This window comes from Argopecten irradians, chromosome 1 (genome assembly GCF_041381155.1).
Source record: "Argopecten irradians isolate NY chromosome 1, Ai_NY, whole genome shotgun sequence".
NCBI classification, from domain to species: domain Eukaryota; kingdom Metazoa; phylum Mollusca; class Bivalvia; order Pectinida; family Pectinidae; genus Argopecten; species Argopecten irradians.
This window is the reverse complement of record NC_091134.1, coordinates 33,417,147-33,436,361: the sequence shown is the minus strand read 5'-3', so window position 1 is coordinate 33,436,361 and position 19,215 is coordinate 33,417,147. Positions and strand designations below refer to the sequence as shown.

At 33.5% G+C, this 19,215-nt stretch overlaps 2 protein-coding genes across 2 annotated transcripts in view; both read left to right on the top strand.

The window, feature by feature from the left end:
• The window catches only part of LOC138323172 (gamma-butyrobetaine dioxygenase-like), a 34,991-nt gene extending 33,091 nt beyond the window's left edge, over nt 1–1,900 (top strand). The window contains exons 10-11 of the mRNA XM_069267619.1: nt 954–1,094; nt 1,852–1,900. Coding sequence (XP_069123720.1) covers nt 954–1,094; nt 1,852–1,894 — 184 coding nt within the window. The 3' untranslated portion in view covers nt 1,895–1,900. The remainder of the gene's footprint in view (nt 1–953; nt 1,095–1,851) is intronic.
• Nucleotides 1,901–2,252: 352 nt separating this feature from the next.
• LOC138323103 (probable gamma-butyrobetaine dioxygenase) lies at nt 2,253–10,029 on the top strand. Its single transcript, XM_069267496.1, has 5 exons — nt 2,253–2,276; nt 2,621–2,674; nt 9,053–9,121; nt 9,294–9,395; nt 9,651–10,029. Exons 1-5 carry the CDS (start codon nt 2,253–2,255, stop codon nt 9,756–9,758), a joined length of 357 nt encoding a protein of 118 aa, XP_069123597.1. The 3' UTR covers nt 9,759–10,029.
• The last annotated feature ends 9,186 nt before the right edge of the window (nt 10,030–19,215 follow it).

Sequence of the window (19,215 nt, the reverse complement as noted above, 5' to 3'; positions counted from 1 at the left end):
TTTTTAAATTAGTTTGTTTATGAATAAGGATGTTACATTTTAATTAGTATTTGCCCAAAACTATTAATTCTCCAAAAAAATAATAATAATAAAAAACCCTGTTTTAATTGATTAATTGATTAATCACCGTCTCCATATTGATAACTCAAATGACGCACCATCCCTTATTTTGGATAAATTGTATCAAACTGTCAAGGGAAATATAAAAAATATCATTATTAGTAGGTCAAAGTCCTGTCATGTAACACACGCGGGCAGGAAATCGTGATTTTGTTTTGATTTATCACAACGTGAATGAATGACCCAAGCATTAGTTATCCTATAACAAAATGTACTATCCTTTCAGTTTGGTGAAATATTCATTATATTTTTATTCTGTATTTGCATATTAGTAATCTGCCCTTTTGGGTGGGTATTGATTCTGAAGTCATGTGTTTTCGAACATAACCTGATATTTTTCCTGTGAGAACGACGTGAATTGTGCACACAGAATAATGACGACACGTGTACAATCGATACCTACCCGCAAGGGAGGTGACTATGTAATATGCAAAGACGGAATATTGCACTGTATTAATGTAAATAGTACACATGCAATGAAGGTTATTCAAAAGTACATAAGTTGTTGTGTGTTATGTACATATGCCATTACAGTCAAACTTATCTTAACGACCACCTCTGTTTAACGACCTCATGATTGATAAATCGCTCTCTAAGGGTCCGAAATGGTCAATTTCAACATAATGAGTTTCTTTTTAAAGACCATACGGCAGTAACAATAAAATTGTCTTTGTTTCTTTAGTGGTTAATTGATAGTTTTATTGACAGGTTTGACTTTACTTCCATTATACGCTAAATATTTTATGATGCTTTTTAAATGACGTATAATTGTTATAAAAAGCCGATCCAATTAAGTATTGTCTATGTTCATTTTAACATTATTTTGTATTTAGATTTGATGACACTGTGCTCGGTGGAGAAACCCTGTTTGTGGACCTGTATCACATTGCCGAGGTATTCCGAACAGATTATCCAGAAGAGTTCCGAACTTTGACAGAGGTTCCGTTTACTTTTACAAGGATTCATTATGCCCGGTAATAATTGCTTTTAATGCCTTGACAAAGATATTCTTTTTCTTAGCATTATAATTCTGTCTGCAGGTATTTTTGTTACGTCATTTATAACGTCAAGGAATTCGTAAGTTACAGACAGGCGCAAGACTTAACAATGAATAATACGACTCATAAGCACAAAGCTGTAAATGATGAATTAATTTTGCAAATCAAACGGGTTGCACGTGAGATGTTTACACTTACAAGGTGTAATCATCCACGGCACATGAAAATGGTACATGTACTTTAAAAACTAAAACTTTGTGACAAAAAAAAACAACGTATCATTTCTCTATAACTCATTTCAGAGAGCAACATCCTCGTAATTATCAAGTAACAGAACACACATATAAGATAAAGCTGGTTATTTCGAAAAAAAAATCAGAAGCAATATGTATATATATATACATTCATTCTATAATAAATAGAATATAAGCCAGGTATTTTAACCATTATCATGAAAGAACACTGTTGCGAAATAAAGGGAACATGTATTTTTGCCTTAAGGTAGATTTTGTGTAATAAACGACATAAGCATTAACCAGAGTTATGGTTCCATTGATAACATTCTTGTATAATACCCTGCCAAAAGATTTCATTTTTGTCTCAGTTGCTGAGACATAAATACCGTATTTGCATTATTTTTTTCTTCGAGATTTCAATTCTAGAACAATGTTTTATACTTAGCAAATGTCATTCTTTGAGAATTAAATAGCAGACATATATTTTTTACTTACAGTGACGCTCCTGTTTCATATGGTTCTCCACCCGCAAGCCTCTGATATCTCTTAACGACGAAAATCGGGGGGTAATAATCAAATCCAAGTTACTTTGATTATTCCGCTTTATTCCCTCCTGCTAATTTCTGTGGGTCCGAATTTCCGCGATTTATTTCTTTAAGAAAAGGGAATTTACTTCAAAGAATTTGAAATTTTGGATCTGTTTCCAAAAATTACATTTGTTTATACAACAAATACAATACAGTAAAATATTAACAGATGCATTGTAATTTAAGAATAACATAAATACAACGTATCGGGTGCGACATCAGTAGAGACTCACCATGTACAGCTTTCGGCATTATTTCATGGAGTGTAAACGTCGGCTTGATATATCACAAAGAGAGAAACATAATATTCCATGGCAATGATTTTGCAGAGTATAGCTTGTAATAACACAATAGGAATGCGTTATCAATTGAAAATTTCCCAGCAGTAGTTTGCAGAATTACTAGAACAAATAAAATCTGCAGAGAGAAATATATAAAATATAAACTAAATCAAAGATCAATTATCTTTTTATTTTATTTCGAGTTGGGACGACTGGTTCGCCTGTTGTCAGTATAATGTGACCATAGCTGTTAAATAGGACGTTAATAATTTATCAAACTGTGCCGTACTTATGTTTAGGAATGTTTTCAGCACTTTATTAAAATATCAATATAATGTGATCACCTTTTTTTTATTTTTTTTATTTTTTTCCTTCACTTTTCATATTTTATATTTCAGATCATTCACATAACCTGGCACGAACACGAACTTGGACCACCTCTCGTGAATGAGGTGAGACACATTACATTAAGTTTGGTTCAAAACAGACTATGTCATTTTCGTGCTATGTTCAATGTTGGTAAGGCACCAGATTGTATAGTACTTTAAAATCAAGTAAACTTTAAAATCATTCTTTCACGTTTGTCAAGTATTGCACCAAAACCAAGAAACCTTCAAATATCAGGTAAGTATAGGATAAGTATGGCGTTTTAAATTCTAATCAGTTTTTAGGTGCTGCTTAACGTGATCAGTTTACGTCTGGATTTCCAATGTCCAAAGTTTCTATTGATTCAATTTTCTTTCCCTTGATCCTATCTTCAATCATGATACCGTGAGGGATTAAAGGCGCTAAAATAAAGACCACGTGCATCCGACAAAGTCAGTAAATTAACGATACCTCATGGCCTCGCTCTATAACATCTGAATGGCATTATACATGCATTTCTATATCTGACAAATAAAGGAATTTAACTTACGATACTTGGTGGCCTCTCTCTATAACATCTGAATGACATTCTACATACATTTCTATATCTGACAAATTAAGGAATTTAACTTACGATACTTCTTGGCCTCTCTCTATAACATCTGAATGACATTGTACATACATTTCTATATCTGACAAATCAAGGAATTTAACTTACGATACTTGGTGGCCTCTCTCTATAACATCTGAATGACATTCTACATACATTTCTATATCTGACAAAAGGAATTTAACTTACGATACTTGGTGGCCTCTCTCTATAACATCTGAATGACATTGTACATACATTTCTATATCTGACAAATTAAGGAATTTAACTTACGATACTTGGTGGCCTCTCTCTATAACATCTGAATGACATTCTACATACATTTCTATATCTGACAAATTAAGGAGTTAACTTACGATACTTGGTGGCCTCTCTCTATAACATCTGAATGACATTGTACATACATTTCGATATCTGACAAATTAAGGAATTTAACTTACGATACTTGGTGGCCTCTCTCTATAACATCTGAATGACATTGTACATACATTTCGATATCTGACAAATTAAGGAATTTAACTTACGATACTTGGTGGCCTCTCTCTATAACATCTGAATGACATTCTACATACATTTCTATATCTGACAAATTAAGGAAGTTAACTTACGATACTTGGTGGCCTCTCTCTATAACATCTGAATGACATTCTACATGCATTTCTATATCTGACACAGGCAGTTAACTTACGATACTTCGTAGCCTTACTCTATAACATCTGAATGACATTGTACATACATCTCTATATCTGACAAAGGCAGTTAACTTACGATACTTGGTGGCCTCTCTCTATAACATCAGAATGACATTGTACATACATCTCTATATCTGACAAAGGCAGTTAACTTACGATACTTCTTGGCCTCTCTCTATAACATCAGAATGGCATTGTACATACATCTCTATATCTGACAAAGGCAGTTAACTTACGATACTTCTTGGCCTCTCTCTATAACATCAGAATGGCATTGTACATACATCTCTATATCTGACAAAGGCAGTTAACTTACGATACTTCTTGGCCTCTCTCTATAACATCAGAATGGCATTGTACATACATCTCTATATCTGACAAAGGCAGTTAACTTACGATACTTGGTGGCCTCTCTCTATAACATCAGAATGGCATTGTACATACATCTCTATATCTGACAAAGGCAGTTAACTTACGATACTTGGTGGCCTCTCTCTATAACATCTGAATGACATTGTACATACATCTCTATATCTGACAAAGGCAGTTAACTTACGATACTTGGTGGCCTCTCTCTATAACATCTGAATGACATTGTACATACATCTCTATATCTGACAAAGGCAGTTAACTTACGATACTTGGTGGCCTTACTCTATAATATCAGAATGGCATTGTACATACATTTCTATATCTGACAAAGCAGTTAACTTACGATACTTGGTGGCCTCTCTCTATAATATCAGAATGGCATTGTACATACATCTCTATATCTGACACAGGCAGTTAACTTACGATACTTGGTGGCCTCTCTCTATAACATCTGAATGACATTCTACATACATCTCTATATCTGACAAAGGCAGTTAACTTACGATACTTGGTGGCCTCTCTCTATAACATCTGAATGACATTGTACATACATTTCGATATCTGACAAATTAAGGAATTTAACTTACGATACTTGGTGGCCTCTCTCTATAACATCTGAATGACATTCTACATGCATTTCTATATCTGACAAATCAAGGAATTTAACTTACGATACTTAGTGGCCTCTCTCTATAACATCTGAATGACATTCTACATACATTTCTATATCTGACAAAGGCAGTTAATTTACGATACTTCTTGGCCTCTCTCTATAACATCTGAATGACATCGAACATACATTTCTATATCCGACAAAGACAGTTAACTTACTATACTTCTTGGCCTTACTCTATAATATCAGAATGGCATTGTACATACATTTCTATATCTGACAAAAGCAGTTAACTTACGATACTTCGTAGCCTCTCTCTATAACATCTGAAAGACATTGTACATAATACATTTCTATATCTGACAAAGGCAGTTAACTTACGATACTTCTTGGCCTCTCTCTATAACATCAGAATGGCATTGTACATACATTTCTATATCTGACAAAGGCAGTTAACTTACGATACTTCGTAGCCTCTCTCTATAACATCTGAATGACATTGTACATACATCTCTATATCTGACAAATAAACAAATTAAGGAATTTAATTTACGATACTTGGTGGCCTCTCTCTATAACATCTGAATGACATTCTACATACATTTCTATATCTGACAAATTAAGGAATTTAACTTACGATACTTGGTGGCCTCTCTCTATAACATCTGAATGACATTCTACATACATTTCTATATCTGACAAATTAAGGAATTTAACTTACGATACTTGGTGGCCTCTCTCTATAACATCTGAATGGCATTATACATGCATTTCTATATCTGACAAATTAAGGAATTTAACTTACGATACTTGGTGGCCTCTCTCTATAACATCAGAATGGCATTGTACATACATTTCTATATCTGACAAATTAAGGAATTTAACTTACGATACTTGGTGGCCTCTCTCTATAACATCTGAATGGCATTGTACATACATTTCTATATCTGACAAATTAAGGAATTTAACTTACGATACTTGGTGGCCTCTCTCTATAACATCTGAATGACATTGTACATACATTTCTATATCTGACAAAAGCAGTTAACTTACGATACTTCTTGGCCTCTCTCTATAACATCTGAATGACATTGTACATACATTTCTATATCTGACACAGGCAGTTAACTTACGATACTTCGTAGCCTCTCTCTATAACATCTGAATGACATTCTACATACATCTCTATATCTGACAAAGGCAGTTAACTTACGATACTTGGTGGCCTCTCTCTATAACATCTGAATGACATTGTACATACATCTCTATATCTGACAAAAGCAGTTAACTTACGATACTTGGTGGCCTTACTCTATAATATCAGAATGGCATTGTACATACATTTCTATATCTGACAAAGGCAGTTAACTTACGATACTTGGTGGCCTCTCTCTATAACATCTGAATGACATTGTACATACATCTCTATATCTGACAAAGGCAGTTAACTTACGATACTTGGTGGCCTCTCTCTATAACATCTGAATGACATTGTACATACATTTCTATATCTGACAAAGGCAGTTAACTTACGATACTTCTTGGCCTCTCTCTATAACATCAGAATGGCATTGTACATACATTTCTATATCTGACAAAGACAGTTAACTTACGATACTTCTTGGCCTCTCTCTATAACATCTGAATGACATCGAACATACATTTCTATATCTGACAAAGACAGTTAACTTACGATACTTCTTGGCCTCTCTCTATAACATCTGAATGACATTGTACATACATTTCGATATCTTACAAATTAAGGAATTTAACTTACGATACTTGGTGGCCTCTCTCTATAACATCTGAATGACATTGTACATACATTTCTATATCTGACAAATTAAGGAATTTAACTTACGATACTTGGTGGCCTCTCTCTATAACATCTGAATGACATTCTACATGCATTTCTATATCTGACAAATTAAGGAATTTAACTTACGATACTTGGTGGCCTCTCTCTATAACATCTGAATGACATTGTACATACATTTCTATATCTGACAAAGACAGTTAACTTACGATACTTCTTGGCCTCTCTCTATAACATCTGAATGACATTGTACATACATTTCGATATCTGACAAATTAAGGAATTTAACTTACGATACTTGGTGGCCTCTCTCTATAACATCTGAATGACATTCTACATGCATTTCTATATCTGACAAATTAAGGCAGTTAACTTACGATAACTTCTATATCCTAATTAAGGAATTTAACTTACGATACTTGGTGGCCTCTCTCTATAACATCTGAATGACATTCTACATACATTTCTATATCTGACACAGGCAGTTAACTTACGATACTTCTTGGCCTCTCTCTATAACATCAGAATGGCATTGTACATACATTTCTATATCTGACAAAGGCAGTTAATTTACGATACTTCTTGGCCTCTCTCTATAACATCTGAATGACATCGAACATACATTTCTATATCCGACAAAGACAGTTAACTTACGATACTTCTTGGCCTTACTCTATAATATCAGAATGGCATTGTACATACATTTCTATATCTGACAAAAGCAGTTAACTTACGATACTTCGTAGCCTCTCTCTATAACATCTGAAAGACATTGTACATACATTTCTATATCTGACAAAGGCAGTTAACTTACGATACTTCTTGGCCTCTCTCTATAACATCAGAATGGCATTGTACATACATTTCTATATCTGACAAAGGCAGTTAACTTACGATACTTCTTGGCCTCTCTCTATAACATCTGAATGACATCGAACATACATTTCTATATCTGACAAAGACAGTTAACTTACGATACTTCTTGGCCTCTCTCTATAACATCTGAATGACATCGAACATACATTTCTATATCTGACAAAAGCAGTTAACTTACGATACTTGGTGGCCTCTCTCTATAACATCTGAAAGACATTGTACATACATCTCTATATCTGACAAAGACAGTTAACTTACGATACTTCGTGGCCGATATTTCATTGCCTCTCTCTATAACATCTGAATGGAATTGTACAGCTATTTTTTAACCAGCCAGTTAATGAATAATGAAGACTGAGGAAAACAAGATATTTAGATATTCCAATATTCCATCTTTTGATGCAACATGTGTGTTTGAAAACAATAGTTCAAGAAATTGTATTGTTAGTTTGTGTCATATGAGAAATTCGACCCGCAATCTAAATGCTAATCTTTTTCTGAGTTCTTGTATCTTTGGGGATGAAACAGTACAAAACTATATTTCCCTTTGTTCCTACTCAAATGAAACAAGAATAACACAAATAATGGCATTTTATTTCCCATAACCATTATGATATCAAAATTTTATCAAATGGTAGATTTGTAGGGATAAATGGAGATGAAGATCTATATCTATATTACGATGAGCAGATTCGAATAGGTTTCACGGCATACTAGGCTGATACTTTGATGAAATATATTTCAATGGTCCATACTGATCTTGTTTGGAGATGGCTTAGATAGCCATCGCCTGATTATATGGAACGAAATTGGACATTTCTTCTATGTCATTCAAGTTACATTTAGAACAATACATTAGATGGAATTGAGTTTTTATAGTAGCTATTGCTCACGTTGGTGCATCTGCTCACTCTTCCCGAGTAATAGATTAACTCCCATTCCTCATGCAAAATATCTCAAGGTAAGACTATGACACACCATTTGAGCAATTATTTTATTCGATAAATACGTAGAAGCTATGCCGTACATTATAAGGCATTTACTTTAAAGAGTGCCGTTGATGTTGTTGCTATGGAAATATTTCTGAAAGACTTGATTTTTAATCATTTTATATAATTTTTGTTTTAAGAAGAAAATATAACCATGAGTCTATTAAATACAAAGCTGAATACCACCCCTCATCAACGATTTTGGTTGGTGATCACTCGAGAAGCCTCGTGCTGACCTGTCAAAATCTTTCACCCAGGAATTAATTTTACCTGTCTGCTTGGCAGACCTATGAAGGATTCTAGTACAAACCATGCCCCTGGAAATTTTCAGTATTCTGGGTGCAAATAAATGCTTAACTTAGTAGTGACCTTTTTTTTATTGTTATTGGTTTTTGTTATGTTTTGTGTATGTTCCTCTGTTCATTGTCTCTCAAAATAGTAAAAGGAAATATTGGAATGATTAAAATTAATGTTTAACTATTTGCTCTATTTGAAGGAAAATGTCGACCGCTTCTATCGGGCCTATCAGCTTTTCGCCAGAGCTATTAATGACTTTCCCTATAGAGTAAGTATGAATACTATTACTCCTTTAAAGATACATCGACACGTATATAGTTTGATTGATGCCATATACTCTATTGAGAGTCATGTCACGGTACCTTAATGTACGCAATAATACACCTAACAGCCACTCCCCTTTTCCGAAAGTATACATTTCTTTAATTGTATTTTACCAGAGGGTCATTCGTCTCCGCGAGGGTGATATGATTTGTTTCAATAACAGAAGAATTGCGCATGCCCGAAATGCATTTACCGGCGAAGGCGAACGACATTTCCAGGTATGGCTTGCGTTTCCCCTGATAAATGAAACCAGCAAGGCAGCATACATTGATTGAATTAAAAGAAAATGTCCCTTGCATGTTATGACTATAGAAGTATTTCCAAAACAAAATATCATAGCAATCATATTTTTTTATTTTTACAAAATAGATATCTTTTCTAATTTGTTCAGACAAAAATAAGGGATTATTTGGTTTGCAGGAAATACTGATGCCAAACTATTGGATTAACAATATTTGATTCTATTTGTACAGGGTTGCTATGTGAACTCAGATGACTTTAAGAGCAAGCTGATATACCTGTCACACAAGCTGGATAATGGTAGACCGGTGTGTCACATAGGCAATACAGACTGGACGTGAATCAGAAATACATAAATATTATGTACAAAATGCATCTGTATGAAATGGACTAAATTCTTTGTGCAGTATATATTTGATTTCAAAAAAAGTGGAAATTTTGAAGATATCTTGAATATTATTATAATTACCGCATGCTTTTATTATTTTCACTAAAATTATATTGAATTACAGCTGAGTTATATTATTGGTTAGACAACTTTTTATCGCATATATTTCTAAATGTATTAATAAAATAAAATCTTGCTCATCTGTTGATAGAATTAAAGCAGGAGTTCCACAAGGCTCGATAGTTGGCCCTTTTCAATATAGGTATATATGTATAAGACGTCTTTAACGGCATCCAACAAACATTACATTATGATTTAGAAAAAAAATAATTCATGGGCTAAACATCTTGACTGTTATCTTTCAATACGGATAACACACACACATACTTCCTTCGAAGATTACAAGTGACGCCCAACTTTAACACAGTCATTCACAATGTACCGTTATTCGATTCTTTTGGTCTCTATCAAAGGAAGTCTCTGCAGGCCTGTAATTGGTTAGGTTTTTTTCTCCTGACTTCAGTTTCACCATGAGATAATCCAGTGGATATTGCGACAGATGGATATTACGTTAGGGATTGTAACCCGATAGTGTCGAGGATGCAACATATATTGCGTCTTCAAACGTGTGAAGCATTCTCACTGTTTATTCACTTTCCATTCGCTAGCAAGACCTTATCAAAATATTTGTTTCCTTTGTCTTCTTGTATTTCCTATTTTTAATTACATATCATGTGACCGTGTTTATCTTATACAATGTACATGTCTTTATAAAGAAACAGACTGCTTTGCAAAGACAATTTTTTCTGCACGGTTCGAATCACTTCCTTTCCCGTATGTAAAACTGCAAATAGTAATGTTCTTAGTAGAAGTCGTTTCATTTCGTTGATACCTCAACTTTCTTGAAGAATTTTATTAGTTATATAGGTATTTTTTTCCTTATGTATCAGGAAAATGTAAAGCATTTCCATACGGTTTATCAGCTCTTCGCCAGGGCTATTCACGATTTTTCCGTATATGGTAAAAATAAATGTAATATTTTCGCGCAAGATAGAAGCTAGGACTTAAAGTAAATCACTTGAATGAATTATCATTTGACAGGCATTTTCTAATCGGACAATTGAAATGTCGCAATTTTGAACCTGAATCTATCGTTGCATCACTATTTCATTATCATAACGTTCCGCTGGATTAAAAACTCAAAACGGCGGACATACTCACAAAGGAAAGAAGGTTCATTTCAGCAGAGGCCAGTTACTCGTGTAGAACCATTTTCAATGTTAAACGTATTTGATTTTGTTTGAAGAAAATACAAAATGCGAAGTTTGGTTGCGGCTATTATATAAGTATACCGAAATGTAATGTTGAAAATGGATAATTGCGATATGTTACTTGATTGTTCTTAATTCTGACTACAAATTTGAAAGAGATGTACTGAACCTATTGTGACCTAATTGCCTCATAGTATTACCCCGGGATATGATATGGTCCTCGCCTTCGTCTCTATTATGGTAACATGCCTCGACAACACTATAATATACAATTATGGCCCTCTGTGGAGGGATACATCTAGAATAGTCTCCCCGGAAAGAGTTATTTGCTGGAGGGTTTGTTGCCCTCGAGAAAAATAACTCTTTCCAGGGAGACAATTCTAGATGTATCCCGACACAAAGGGACATAATTATTTTATCATAACGAACAAAATTGAAATACATTTTTGTAAATCCATAAATCTGTTATCATCAGATGGAAATGTTATTAGGCGATCCAACGTTTTTATTGAAGAATGGGATTCAGTCATCTCGTCAAAACATTTTCAACCGCAATACGGAAATCAAGATTTTAAAAAGATTGATAAAGATCACCAAGCAGCAAATGCAATGGTTAGATACAACTTTAAGGTCCGAAAGAACTTTATACTACAAAAGCAAGTGCATTGTTCAATCGCTCAATCGCAAAGAAATCTGGAAGCAAAGTTGGTGCAAATGTGTCCGCAGTTAAAACTGATCACTACGATCAAACATTACGCGAAATTTATAACGCAATGATGAATTGAAAAATGAGGTTTGTGGGCTATGGAATTCACCTTTGATCTCAATGCATTTGATGTAATTTATTATCATCAACGTAGCACTTTAAAACATTCTAGACAAAATCAGAAAAAATACATTAGCGAAAACTGCCGCGTCTATATATTCAACAATAGATTCATTAAAAGACCAGGATGATGAATAAGCAAATATTTTTTAGAATGTATGACTTTTTTCATGTTACATGTCCTTTAAGCATCAAATAATTCAGAATTTTAATAACAAGATAATATGTTCCGTCCTTGAAAAAGTAAAGATAAAATATTCGAGAGCCGTCCGTCACCAGAAAAGTGCTAATATCTATCCCAATACCAGGAGGCTTGCTTATGCCCGGAATGAATTTACAGGTACGACAAGGGAGTCTTTTTAGTAAATAAAGCCAAACAGGCTTTTGAAAGAAGGCAAATAGCATTTATGTAAATCACTCTGTTGTTTTTTCAATAATTCTTTAAATTTAGATGTAAAATCGCATCTCCGTCTTTTAACAAAAAAAAAAATATTTTGGTTCTTTATTGCACTGAGCTCGTTTGTGGTGGTGCGTAACGTGATTGATATTATATCTAGCGTGTATAAAAAGGTTTTCGTCCCCAAATATTGAAGAATTTTACACAAATACTACGACACAAAATTGACATTTCACCGGAACATGAAATGTTTGAAGATCACTCGAATTTCAAACTAATAAAGACATATAGTTTGTATATCTTAAATAATGATTATCTGGAATCCATGGATCAATGCAATATATGACTAGATACGTAAACTAGATATGGAATGACATAGTTTAAAACACACATAAACCTTTGATTAGAAATCAAACTGAAACCATAGGACATCATTTTGATACAACTACAAATGCATTGAATGTGAGTATGTTGTGAGCAAACAATACTGACCTCATATAATACAATGATGTAAGCTTAGAATACAATACACTGTGAGCAGGCGATACTGACCTCACATAATACAATGATCGAACCTCACATCGGTAAGTGTAATAGCTTAGAATACGGGACAATACACACTGTGAGCAGGCGATACTGACCTCACATAAATACAATGATGTTAAGCTTAAAAAACAATGACAATGTAAGCTTAGAATACAATACACTGTGAGCAGGCATCGATACTGACCTCATAACATAATACAATGATGTAAGAATGACCTTAAGAATAAAATATTTCTGTGAGCAAAACAATACTGACCTCTCATTTACATAATTGATGTAAGCATCTGAATACAGGAATTTGCACTGAATGGCACACTGTGAGCCGACTCATCCGTCAAAAGTCTCTGAACGTTCAATACTGAAAATATATGCTAAGATACCTTATAGTCATCTGTCAATAATTCTGGTAAAGTACAACAAGACTGATTCATACGAACTTAAGATCTTATATTTCGAGTAAACTCGTGTGAATACAGGCGATACTGACCTCACATAATACAATGATGTAAGCTTAGAATACAATTAACATAATACACTGTGAGCAGGCGATACTGACCTCACATAATACAATGATATAAGTTGAGAATACAAAACATTGTGAGCAGGCGATACTGAACTCACATGATACAATGATGTAAGCTTAGAATACAATACATTGTGAACAGGCGATACTGAACTCACATAATACAATGATATAAGCTTAGGATACAATTCATTGTGCGCAGGTGATACTGACCTCACATAATACAATGATGTAAGCTTAAAATACAATACATTGTGAGAAGGCGATACAGACATCACATAATACAATGATGTAAGCTTAGAATACAATTCATTGTGAAATGGCGATACTGACCTCATATAATACAAAGATAATAAACTGAGAATACATTACATTGTGAGAAGGCGATACTGAACTCATATAATACAAAGATAATAAACTGAGATTTGAATGATAAAGGTGTTTGTGAGCCATTTATGAAAAGTCTGAATGTCGCTATTGCCGAGTTTATTAATGTAGATATACACAAGATATCTCATGTTTCTTCAAACACAAATGTACCATAACCCGCCATAAAAAGACACCTTTCGTGTTCTCTATTTACCGAGCTATAGCTCCTGCTGTTAATAAAACCTTAACATGTTAGATTAAACTATCATATATCTTCTGAGAATCGTTATTACATTTGAAATATATTTACTTTAAGAAGCAGGCTAAACCACGCATACATATCACAGGGACGTTAAGACTGGTACCAAAGACTTTTTGCTTTGTCCATTGGCAAACTCTTGGGTTCTAGGATACAAGAAGGTTAAGATGTTGCGTTATTCAAGAAATTTAAGTGCTTTCACTCGACACTTAAAAGGAAACAGTCATGTTTCTTCCTTAAGGAACGGTAAGTAAGCTTGCTTTTATAATTTTCTAATTTCTTTTTCCATCTTAAAAATTAATCATTTTGTATTTCCCTTCAATAATGAGAGCTACATAGGTTTTAGTTTTTTATCGGTCTATTAATTTATAAATATGAAGAAAAAAAGAGATTAATTGCGTGTTGACCTTTTTTTGTAATTAAAAAAATAGCTTCAAAAATAAATTCCACAATTAACAACCACGAGTTGTTCAAATGGCTGTTCCATCCTTGACGATAACGAATGATTAATTTATTAAAAATGCAAAAATCCATGGTATTTCTGCATAAAATTGTAACCAAATGTAAATATAAGCTATGAACGTCTTTTAGTTGTCCAGAAGAAATGAAATAAGTGGCATCAATGCTTAAAAATTCAGCCAGGCCAGGTTCATTGAAACTCACCAGTACAATCCTCGTACGACAAAACATAATACTCATCATAAAAAAAATTGGGGTCGATTTTATACCACGGATGGAAAACGTAAAGGATTTCCAATATCATAATTCTTATGGAGGAGTTTTTATATTTAAAAGAGGACGGGACACACATTGACATGTACATACAAAATGTATATACTTTGCGCCACTTTAAAATGTTGGCTTATACAGTATGAAGTTTGAAGGCTTGTAATTTTAGTAAGAACATATCTGTAATTCATTTTATTTTCATGCCTTACAGTGGTTTTCAATTACTTTTTTTGTACAAAATATTGTTGTTAAGTTGTTTTACCGATTCAGTATCCGAAAACTAGTACGATTCAAACGATCTCTTTTGATTTATTTTCATTCTTTCACTGTCTTCGAGTTTGATAAACAACATTCACATGTGAACTCATGTGAAAAGCATAAATTTTCACTAATATGATGTCAAAACTTTTAAAATTCACCCTTTATGTTATTTACAGTTCCGTTGAAAATGTGCAGACAATTTAATAGTACACCTACATGGCCAATCAATTTGTTGATTAAATATTTTTGAATTTAAATATTCTTGTATTATTGGCCTTAATATCAATATTCTCGATGTGACACGATACTGAAACTTCTAGTCGCTTTATCCTATTGACAGCTAATAGAGATATAACGCGTGGGTTTGATGGATACTCCTTCTTTACAATTATGAGAACAGAATACAGCGAATAGACTAGAACGCGTAAATAACCAGTTGTACTGTATTCTCAAACTCACGATTTTGGAAATATCACAAAAATTGTGACTGTGGTAAAACATTAATGGTAACGTAAAGAAATAGAAGAAACCGTTGACAACATAGCAAGTGTTGCAGTGAGAACTGATTTACTGCTAAAGTTGAGGGAATACCCATCAACAATAAATATCACCATGAAAATAAACATACGAGTATAGCTTTGTAGCCATACAATTGGTGCAATTATACGAAGCAAAAGTTTTAGCTTTAGGCTATAAAGTAGCAAAATCCTTTATCATTTGCAAATAATACGCACATGAGAAAAAAGACGAAAAGATAAAATCTTTGAAGAACAGTTTTAGTGTATAGCATTAAATTAACCAATCTGTACTGAAATAAACTCATCTAAGAGATAAGCTATTAAGTGGTTTGAGACATATAGTAGTCATAGACTTTGTAACAGTTTGATGGGTGGTTAATCCACATATTTGTTTTAAGTGTAGCACCCGTGCGGCAGGCGGAATTATTGAGGAGGCTAATATTACCGGTAATAGGAAAACTTGTCTGTCAAATGGCGAAATGGAGAGTTTCCAAGATGAGTGTATAGATACAATAACACGTCCTGTGAACAATGTTCTCCATAATTTGTTTAAAGCACCTGATTTGTTTATACATTGTGTCATTAAGTATTACAATTAAGTTACAGAATCTGATCTGAAACAATTGAATCCAAATGAAGGGTCGTTTTCACGTAAATTGTTGTTTTTATCACTTCGCTCGATCAAGGTTTTCCAACTGAAACTTTCTTTTTATAACGTGGCAAGAAATATATAGAAAATAAATTTTAAATTCATAAAACGCGTAGTTAAATGATCCTGTCTGTGAAGATTTAGACAAAGAAAGTCAGATAATAGCTTCACGCTTTTTGCTTACATATACATGTAAATTCATTTCAAAATATACCCTGTGGAGCAAGCGATGCTTTTGAAGCCATCTTCTACAATGATCATACATCTGTAAGTTTGAAGAGAACCGAAGACAGACCGATGTAAGTAAGTCTGCCAAACACATGCTTGTCTTTCTGTTTTATTTTGTCTGCTCATATGAATAGTTTTACTCCAACACGCCGTTTGATGCTAAATATAACCTACAGACGATGTAGATGATACGCATTTTGTCCGGCCAAACTAGATTTATTTGGCTTCACCAGTATTGGTTCCCAAATGGAATAAGTCACTGCGATGCAGCAAACACGCATGCCATTGTCGTGGCGTATCTGTACTCTATCATCAAGCGTAAAGACCGTCTCGCTAATATCAGAATCAATCGTGACTGGTCGCGTTTGGATATGTAACCGAATAATATCCACGATATGTTAATCTTATATTAAAATATGTGTATTTAAAATAAATAAAACCCAACAATGCATTCTTTTAAAGTATCAGTACGGCCAGCACATCAAGTACCATTAGAACTGACTTGCAAGCGTATGCCGACCACAGGCAAGTATCATATAGTTACGACATATTTAAAGTACCAGACGAAAAATCACCGACCTTCAGCAAGGTCTGTATCTGGATATAAAACTCGACATTCAAAGGCGGAGAGCGAGCCAAAGAATGCTAATTACCTTAATTATTCGGTTATTTCTACCTTAACTAATAATGATTAATTATATTTTGTGTCTTGAACATAACCTTTAAAACCAATAGTACATGTATAAATCGTAGAAAGTTGAAGAAGCAAATTAAATAGCTTTCGTGTTGAGAAAAACAACTCACCTGTCGTGTGTTTGTGTGTGCGTTTCAGATGACGGTGCCGGAGGTATCCTGGCTGGATGTAGAGAAATCCGAGGATGCCTTATATAGGTATATCGGGTATTAGTTACTTCTCTAATACGATGATTGGGGCTTATCTTATTCACTTTACCGTATAATTCCGTCATTCCATTCAAATTATGCACTTATTCAACAATTTTCAGTTCTATGATATTGTATCATTTTTTTCGAACATGAAAACTGAAATTATTTATTCTATTAATTTTTTTTCTATGACGCAAACTTTTTGTAAATTCTAATCGTCGGTGAAATGCGCGAGATTCAAACATATGCACGATTGTACATAGGTTAACAGTCATGTGTGTAATGTAAAATATGGATCAGTAGTCTGATAGTATATCGTTTGGAATTCAAACACATTTCCAAACATGAATTTTCAATACTTGTATCATTTGTAAACAAATTTTCACAATTGTGTTCAATACATTAATTTTTTATATTACAATTTACAACATCATTTTTTTCTTTTACAAAATATGTAATTAAGATGTAAGTACATTTTTTTATTATTATTGTACGTATTTTAGATTATATAAAACTTATTTGCAAAATTGTTGAATATATATTAGCAATTAAAAAATAAATTAGAATTTATTCCCTTTACTATAGGTTTTGAACATTTGTAATATCTTTTTTCCAAAATTTCTTTCAGAGAATAATCTTAAATATTGTATGCAAAAGTTGTGTCCATGGACATTTATTTTGCTGATATTAATTTTGCAAATGCTGAATATCAACTACATTTATATTAATTAAATAATTGATATAGTAATTTTGAACGAATATGAATGAATGAGCTGATTTATGTTTTAGAATACAATTTGTGTCTTGTACAGATGGTTAAGGAATATCGGTGACCAGGGATATGCCTGTTGACTGACGTACCGGCCGAACATCACTACGCTAGGAACGTAAGTCGTCACACAGTGTCAATCTAGCGAAGTACATACTATTATTATACGTATGCAAAATATCCTATCTTATGCAAATTATGAAATATTTAATACGTGTTATTAAATGTGCATATGTGTAACAGTAGCGAGATTAACATTAATGATTTATAAATGTTCGTATTGAATCATAGACGCACTCATAACATCAAGGATATTTGGAAATATACGCTGTAACACAAGTATCGTGCTTCGTATGGTCGTAAACAATTTGCATTTTCGTCTCTTCTCCACAACTACTTACGCAAATTCATTGCATTTTTTAACAAGACCAATCAAAATTGTGAATTGTATGGTCCCCCAACCCAGAGGTCTGTAGAAAGGGTAAAATTGCCCAAAACGTCAAAAAATATTCAAATAACAAAATTCTTAAAGCGACGAAATCAAATACTCTTCATGGTTTTAGGGTCTCACATTTTCCTTTGAGAAGGGGTCCTGTTTACTATAGTTTACATAATGACAACTCATTTTGGATATCATTTGATCAGTTTCCATAGGAAATGAGTCAAACATGGAATGACCTATTAGCAGCATAGGTTAGCATTTAAACATTATTGCCATATATTGGCCTTGACTGACTCCCATGGGGTCTGGGAATGGAGCCATACGGGATCAAAATACGGGATCAAAATGGCTATACCGACTTTCAAAATGTCTTTTGATATCACAATTTTTATATCATCGCGATAATCTTTATAGATTAAAAGTTCAAATCGATCGTTAAAATCGGTTACCCTATATAAAAGTTCACATTAATCTTCACTGATCTCAAGCCATGCTTGTGAGCAATACGTGTTAGCACATCTTTGTGACATTCTGTATCAGATCTTCTTCTTCGTGTGAAGATCAGTCCGTCAATTATGACGATTAGTGATCTTTTGGGGCGGTTGCGCAGTGGCGTGTGACTGTTATATTTACAGTTCCTGAAGGTGAAAATGATGATTTTTTGTGCAACTGTAAGATAAAAGGGTAGAAAGTGTAGATTTTTTGTTTTTTGTGAAGGCTTCAAGGACTGTATTGGGG

Bases quoted from the DNA above. Each gene is read 5' to 3' on its own strand.
- LOC138323103 (XM_069267496.1), top strand. From the start codon at position 2,253: ATGGCAATGATTTTGCAGAGTATA. The intron at 2,277-2,620 runs GCTTGTAATAAC...TTTATATTTCAG, and splicing joins CAATGATTTTGCAGAGTATA to ATCATTCACATAACCTGGCA. The intron at 9,396-9,650 runs GTATGGCTTGCG...CTATTTGTACAG, and splicing joins AAGGCGAACGACATTTCCAG to GGTTGCTATGTGAACTCAGA.